General features: G+C 28.1%; 1 protein-coding gene across 3 annotated transcripts in view; it reads right to left on the bottom strand.

The window, feature by feature from the left end:
• Window positions 1-2,653: 2,653 nt before the first annotated feature.
• Window positions 2,654-8,663, bottom strand: part of Syx1A (Syntaxin 1A) — a 70,222-nt gene continuing 64,212 nt past the window's right edge. The window contains exons 8-9 of one of the 3 annotated variants that reach the window (XM_077443755.1): window positions 4,991-5,088; window positions 2,654-2,821 (exon numbers count right to left, since the gene is read on the bottom strand). In XM_077443755.1, the coding sequence (XP_077299881.1) occupies window positions 5,011-5,088 (78 nt within the window). In that variant the 3' untranslated portion in view covers window positions 2,654-2,821; window positions 4,991-5,010. Of the gene's footprint in view, window positions 2,822-4,990; window positions 5,089-5,410; window positions 8,379-8,663 lie in introns of those variants that run through there. The other 2 variants (XM_077443756.1, XM_077443757.1) reach the window with 2 other exon arrangements.

Here is an 8,663-nt window from a genome sequence, read left to right as displayed (position 1 = left end):
TATTTAGAGTACAATCAATCGGAATAATTGAAAAAAAAATGAAAAGAAGGTGAAGGGAAATCAAACAACAGGGAGAGAGTTATAGGCAGAAAACACCGTTTATTATGATTATAAATGAGAGAATGTTTTGAAGTAGTCTTATTAAATACATATTATTTTCCTATAAAAATCAACTATTTGACATAGTAGTGTATTCCATTACTATTTGGAGCCAAGAGAGCTGACTCAAATATTTGATTTGTAGAGAAAAGTTTAATATAAATATGTACGTCAAGGTGGAACATGGAGGCTACCAATTATTGCGCATCATCGTCAACCAGTCGCATTGTAGTATGTCAACAACTTATCTTCTATTGATGCAATGAATGCTACAAAATTGACACATAAGAATGTGAACTATACTAGGATTACTTATTCAAAAACTTGTCTCTTTTAGTTCCGACGAGTATCCCCCTGTTCTTATAATTACAGCAAACAAATGGGCTGTTTCTTATACACTATTATATTAAGATTCTCTCTTGATGATTCACAATGAAGGCATTCGTATTTTTGTGAAAATCAAATAATAAAAGAACCAAGTGCCAATCATAAATAATATTTTTTTCATCTATTATCATTATTATATAATAATTGATTTAGTACATAACATTAGTCTATGTATAATATCATAGAAATCATATATATATATGAGTTTTTTGAAAGCTGACTAGAACATATTTATATTAATTTATGTACAAACCTAAAAAACTATATACTAATATTTTCACTTGGAATTATGTAACAATTTAATCAATTTTGTACAATGATACAAATGTAATTTTTATCATAACTTAAAGAAACAGCACAATATAACGAGTTGCAAATTGTTAAAGATGCCTCATAATGAGGCAGTTGTGCATTATGACTCACAAGTTAGTACTTAGAGTGGGTAACTAGCAAATCATAACACCGTTGGATCCTGCCTCACGCGGAAGACGGGACACAGCAGGACGAAAATTGACATGGCAACATAGGCAGATTTCTTTCGCTTCATCCAATTGTAACGTGCATACATCAACATTCAAGTTTTATAAACATTATTCTTATAACCTATATATATATAAAGGCATCTAGATAGAAGTCTACATTTAATTCAAAATGTTAAACACTTCTATGCGATTGCTTTCAGCATTTTTTGCTTATATGTGAAACACACATGGAGAATCAAAATTTGATATTCTACATTTCGAAGCGGACAACACAGAAATAAGACGAGTAAAAAGTGCATTTTCAGCGGACATAGACGCCTTTGTTAAAAAAATGCATCAAATACGGATCACATTTTCAATGATATACATACATATGTATGTATGTATGTATTGTGTAATATTATTACATAGGGTCAAGTATTAGAGCTTTGGTAATACTTAGGCCGCTTTTCCTCTGTAGGATTCAAATGCAATTAATATTTTTATGTCAATATATAGTATTTAATGTATAAACAATTTTTCAAACATGCTCCAGCATGGCAATAAAATTCAAATATATATTTATACGAGCAGATCTTTGAAATATAATAAATATCCATCATATATAATGTAATATTAAATACAATCCTTGGTAGAACACTTTGTGAGTATACATAACAATTTATTAAAATGTATAGAACAGGTTTATATTATAACCACAATTACCTCTAAAAGAATATTTATGTAACATTATGTATATGTCTTTTGAAATACATCAAGAATTAAGCCAAATACATAAATTGGAATCATGCCATAAAAATTCTAACATGTCCGTTGAGAGCAATTTTAAACTTGTCAATGCAAATTGACACGAGCTCGAACCAGGACCAATCGTAATGTAATTTAGTTAAGAGAATATTTTTAAAAATTCATCTAACTATAACAACTACAATTTAATAACTGTACAGTTTACAAAATGTTCAAAATATTTGAATAGATACATTTCATATTGTAAATACCTTACAACCAAAATAGTCACCTATTCAAATATAATGAATTCCTATAAAATTATTCATTTAAATATTTAAATTTATCATGTATATTACATATACACATATATAGCACACATAAATACATGTAATACATATTTATGTATGTGTATCTATGCATAATCGTATGTATGAAAAACAATGGTTTTTTTATTCATTCAATTAATATCACACTTGAAGATAAATATTTTACAAATTGTCATTTTTCAATAAAATTATTGCTATAGCAAGTTTCTTTGTTTATAATTTTTATTCATGAAGATGATAATTTTGAAAATAGCAGTGGATTCAATTTGGTATTACTGCTTTCATGTACATATTTGCGAGAATCGACGGCGAAGCGTTAGCTTCCACCGTTGATCCTCATTCAAAACAATCCATTATAATATATCTGCTATATATATGAATATAACTATACATAACAAGTAAATTTTTAATGTTTAATCAAGTAATATAATGTTGTTATATTTTTGTCAGAAAGGATATATGTTCTCAATGATACCACTAACAACAAAACATGTGGCAATCGTATTCAAAAACTTGCTAAACAATGTGCATATATCACAAAAGGATTATTTTTTAAATTTCTATGGAAAAGGGACAGTGCGGTGTATATACTACGGACTTTCACTAAATCCTGATTTTTTTTTTAATTTTGAAGATATGTAGAACCGGGTGTGCATTGAGTTGGAACACAGAGTGAAACCACTGAATGGCACAATAGCAATGTCAAGTGAAGCCAGATACTGGGTCATATGTGTAATAGACATGGACAAACAGAGGTGATGGTAGAGGAGCCGAACGCCAGCAGTAAAGGTGATGTGCCTACAATAGAGATGTTCATCCATTAACATACTTTTCACTATACTAATATATTTGTATATACATATCAATCATCGATACGGGCACTTTGAATACTCAATAAACGCGAGATCGAGACTACTTACTTAAATTTGCACGTTAACATTTTTTTTTTAACATTACATATAAAACTTTTACTCATCAGTACTATATTATACAGTAAGATTTGCATCCATCATTCGACATGGTATAATAATAAACTTGCAGTAAAAGGGTAAAATAAGCCGGGCCACATTGGGCGACCAGATCAAACGTATGCAGTTGTATGGAGCATGCCACACCAGGCAACTCATCGGTTGCCAGTGATGTAACTAGACAAATTGGGCCTGCATCCAAATGTTAGAAAAAGGCCCCCTTTAGTATTTTTGTTATTAAAATTAAATTGGTAATTAACTCACGTAATTTAAATATTCTTTTTCTTCGCCCTCAAAGTCGCAAAGTATACAATTACACGGTTCAAAGACATTTTATTTTAACATCATTTTTATAGATAATTGCAGACAATTATTATTACTGTACCATTACCGAAAACTATTGAATGTCGTCAAAATTCGACACGCAATGTGTTGCGTATCAAATTTGGAGCATACAATTTTAAATAGTTTTTCGCGCCTATTGGTTGCCCAAGCCATAAAATCAATCCCTCTAAATTTATAGCGTATTGAGGGGTCCCATACTTGGTGACTAGTCGCCATCGAATATATAGTGAAAAAACTATGAAAACTTGTGACTGTATCGTCACATATTGAAAACTCAGTCATAAGTGAGCAGATTCTTAGGGCGAAAAAACACAGCGATGAACGTGGCACATGGTTTTTTTTTAGATAGGTTTAAACGTGCGATAAAAAGGTGGCGTGCCTTGCACAGATTCATGGCACGCCCAGCACGCACCGTCCCAAAATCACCCCCTGGAGTGTTTTCGGTAAAATTTTATCTGTGTATTCATCCTTGCTTGACGATAACGGTGTATCTTATATTTGAATAAATGTAGGAAACCCCCCACAGCAGGGAGCCAAGCACATGACGTGCCGTACTTCCCTGTGTGATTTCGCCCTTAGTCATTTTTGGTTGCCCGAGTTGACTGGCCACAAGCAACTACGTTTTGGCAACAAAGTCACTGAGCAAACTGCTCGCAAGTCACCCAGTGTGGCTCAAAATTGATTCTATGCAAGCAAGTATAATATTATACAACGCCGAGTAATATGCAAATCTTTCCTTGTAAATCTCGATTTTACTATATAAAAAAAATTATGTGCAAATTTTATTTATACCCTTAAAGTGATAAATATGTATGAAGGTCGGTCGAAAAGTTTTCGTGAACATTTTTTTTCGTCTCCAATCGAGATGAAACATGAACATTGAAACTTTTCGAAGGATTCCATCAGATATAATGATATTTATATATATATTTTTTTGAAATACGATGAATTATCTTATTGTAGTTTAAAAACATGTGAATAGAAAACATTGCAAAATCACACACACAAGCAAATATTGTGTACGTGATTTTTTTTCTTCAGATTTTGAAAACACAAACGAAGGAACGATACACAGGTTACAACATTTATTATAACAGGAAATAAAGCTATATCAAACATATTTCCGGAGGTGGTGGATACATGCGCAGGCATTATTCATTTGTGATTGACGTTAATAAGAATATATTCCCATCTGAATTTTTTAAAATTAAACATACAATCATGATATAAAAAGATATTTGGAATTTACTTATTTTTTATTATATTATCGACACGAACTACCGCATCCTATAAAAGGGAAGTGGATTATATTCACGTACAATATACAAAGATGGAAACTCGCAAGTATACTCGAGAGATTAGCATTACCCAACATTTGTCAAACTTGGTACTGTAGTTATGAATTTCAAATTAACACAAGAGGATTGTAAAGCTGTGGAGTGCTGCTATGTGAGGTAAATAAAATACTCATCCCTGTCAAACCAAACCTCTAAATTCACATTCCAAAGTAGCCACCGATGGTAGACGCGAGAACAACCGCCAATATGGCCAAGCATATCATTATCATTATCTTCTTCTGCACGTTACAATAGTAGTAGGAAAAAAAGAGAAAACAAAAAAAAACATTAGTCTTGATCGGAAATATCTCATTTACCTCAAGTGATGAAGATGTTCTTATATGAAGTAACTGGAGACATAGGCGGCCACCATGATGCCCAACACCGTCAGACAGATTAGGATCATAATTTTCTTCTGTGAGGGGTAATAATTACGTGTCAAATGGAATGTTCTTGTAAATACAGATACATACATATCTACTTCACAACAAAATGAAAATTATGTGAATTTATTTTAATATGAAATATGCTTAGTTACGGTCATCAAATTTATACATAATAAAAATATTCTCATGTAAAATTAATAAATGAAATTAATATTACTTACATACAGCACCAGTCTCGAATACAATTGATAGATTCAAATACACATGAATAATATTTGCCTTTGTCTTGCTCTAAGTGTCAAGATATCAAATAAATCGAAATGCTTAGAAATAATAAATAAAAACAAAATAAAGGAAAAAATATATATATGTATAATTGTAAGAAATATATACAAAATAAAATAATTGGTGAAACATGTAGTAACTTATAAAAGTCATACTTTACAAATAAAACAAATACGTAAATATAATTACATTTTGATAACAAATTGTGTATACAACACTATTACATATATATTTATACGAATTTTTCATGAAAAATATTACACGGTTGAAAGTTTATAAACAGTCATTTTTAACATCGATAAAAATGAAAATTCATTTTCATCGATGATGAAAAATATTTAGCAAATTAACATTATCAACTTTAAAAATAATTTCTAATAATATGTAGTTACTTAAATTAGTCCAAAAACCTTGTAGGTTTTCCTCGCTATATGTATTAGTAAATAATTAATATACATAGCATACATTTGAACAATTATAAAATGCATTAAGTACGGGCACTATATTAGCTCTTTATATTAACAATTAATTAATTATCTATAACAACAATATTTATAATATTAATATTTAACTTCATATTGTATATTCAATACAACACTTATTCGTATAGATGGGTGAAAAGAACCTATAAAATTGAACCAGTATGAAAAGTATATATGTATGTATATATAATATAATATCTTTACTCTTTTTATATTGTATGCATATATATATATGTATATATTTGATAAAAATCACAGATTGCAAGTGTGTATGTATTTATATAAAAAATAATAAAATTAAATACCACACCTATCTTTTGGACCTAACATTGACTGCTAAACATTGAACGCATACTGTGCTAATTTATTTCACTGGCGAACTAGAAACTACATACATAAATACATACAAGCCAACTATCTAAATTTGTTCAAGGTAATTAACAATATCCATTAAAAATACAAATACATAATATAATTATATTAAAGAAGAAGTTTTAAGCCTACGCAAACAGCGTAATGGTGCAATAAAGCAAGCGTTTTACTGAAAAAATCAGTTCAACAGTTATAATTAAGTGTAAGTTTTAAAAATTAAATGCATTTTAACGTAATAACAATTAGATGTTTTCATATATGAGATGTGTAAACAATTAAAAATATATTTCAATGATTTAAATTTTTTGTTTATATTTGTTGAAAAATAAACATTTCATAACAAATTTATACACACGATATAATATAACATATTTAGATTTGATATTTCAAACACAACTCCGTAAATAAATAATAAATTTTAATAAAGTTTCACAACAAAGTCGTAATAAGAGTAGTTGAAATATTTGGTCAATTTATTAGCATCATATTTATCAATTATAAATATCTTAAATTAGTCACGCAATCAAAATTTTTAATAGTCGGATCTATGTAATATGTATTTGAGATTTCTAATGTAAAAGCTCAATATTTTGAGATATTTTGAGACAAATTTAATATTTAAATTAGTAACATTATATATGTCTATGATACACAACGTGAAATAAATCACTGAGCAATTTTATTGCTTAAAAATATTAAAAGAATTTCAATAGTTTATCGAAAATTGTGCATAAGAAATAATTTGAAATACTGTAAAAATCAAATGCTTGAAAACAATAGTGATCAGTCAGCCACTACCAGATCTCAATAAAAATCTATATTAACTACACATTTATTTTATATTATAAAAATTCCAATAAAATATTGTGTACGTGGATGAAAATAATATAAATATTAAAAAAAAGCAAATATGACAAAACATAATTAAAAGGAAATCGAAAAAAAAATTTAACAATGGCCAATATACATATTTTCTGTACTACGCTAAAAAACATACAATATGAATTCACACAACAAGCCTAGTTGGATATAATAGTAAACACTACATTTATGGTGAATATGATTTGTGAAATAATATAATATAAGCCAGACTTAGAAAATGAACAATAAAACTATGCAATATAGATGAAAACCTATGAAGCTGATATTAAAAATACTTCAGTTATCATACTGTCGAAATATTATATATTTATACTTGATCTCAACAAAGCGAAATATGAAGCATGTATGTATGTATGTTTTTCTACTGAACAAGTTTGTTTGTATGCAATGAATATTTTTAATCTAATCTTTTATAGAGTTACAATCAATATGAACAAATAATAAAATGAGTATTATATTATTTAAAAAATAAAAAATGATCAAAGATACAAAATCAAAATAAAATGTAATTAACATTATTTTTAATATAATAGAAACCGTCGAGAAAAAACTCAAAAGTCAAGACATTTCTTCGATTCGATGTATGATATTAAATCAAGTGTAAATTTTAAATTTCAGATTTCGGATTCAGTAAATTATCAATAAAAACCTAGTTTAAAAAAAAAGAAGAATGAGATTTTAACAATTTTCAAATTAAGACATAATTACTATTGTAATTGTGGTCAATAGGTTTAGAAATATTGCCAACTCTCACTAATTACTTATATTGATTGTTAAAGAAAAATGAAACAGTTTCAAATAAAAATCGAACAAAAGAACGATAAAAAAAAACAATAGTATGTTTTTTACACATTAAAGAAAACTGCACTTTATATTATTTAAAATAAAAAAAAAACTTGTCAACTATGGTAGATAATATGAGTTTTAATGTACATATGTATGTGTTTCAAACATTGGTTGATTTTTAATAATATAGATATTTTGTAATGTATATATGTGAGTCGGTGAGTACTGCTTATGCGCAAAAATGTAAAAATAAGTTTCAATGTCTGTTACTCTGTATGTGATACATAAAGTGGAAAAAAAAAATACAAAAAATACGTAAGCAATATATACTTGTGTATGATGAATGTATATATGGGAAATAATATGATATGCTGGCGTTGAACAATGATGAACTGGTAATTTGTCGGCATTCACTAGTCAAAGTAGGACTTCTTTCAAGAGAAGGTAACCGCCAAGACGATTATTAAAATGATCAGTGTTATTGATAGGCAGATAATGATGAAGATTTTTTTCTGAAACCAAAAACAAAATTTAACAAAAGTGATGATGAAAAAAAAAAATAATAATAATATGAATTCAATCTTAAAAATTTGATACATTGTATACCAATTAGCGGTTCATTGTTTAATGTGTGTAGATTTCGAAGATAAAAAATGTATATACCATAACAATCGACGCAATTTATTTTAGATGGTATACAATGTTTCATTTTATTGAAATGCTAGAATTTGGTCATGCAAATTGGGGTCACTACGATATTTTTAAAATAGCAGTAAGGTGAGAGAATTATTAGATAT

This window comes from Arctopsyche grandis, chromosome 13 (genome assembly GCF_051622035.1).
Source record: "Arctopsyche grandis isolate Sample6627 chromosome 13, ASM5162203v2, whole genome shotgun sequence".
Classification (NCBI taxonomy): domain Eukaryota; kingdom Metazoa; phylum Arthropoda; class Insecta; order Trichoptera; family Hydropsychidae; genus Arctopsyche; species Arctopsyche grandis.
This window is presented reverse-complemented; position numbering and strand designations above follow the sequence as displayed.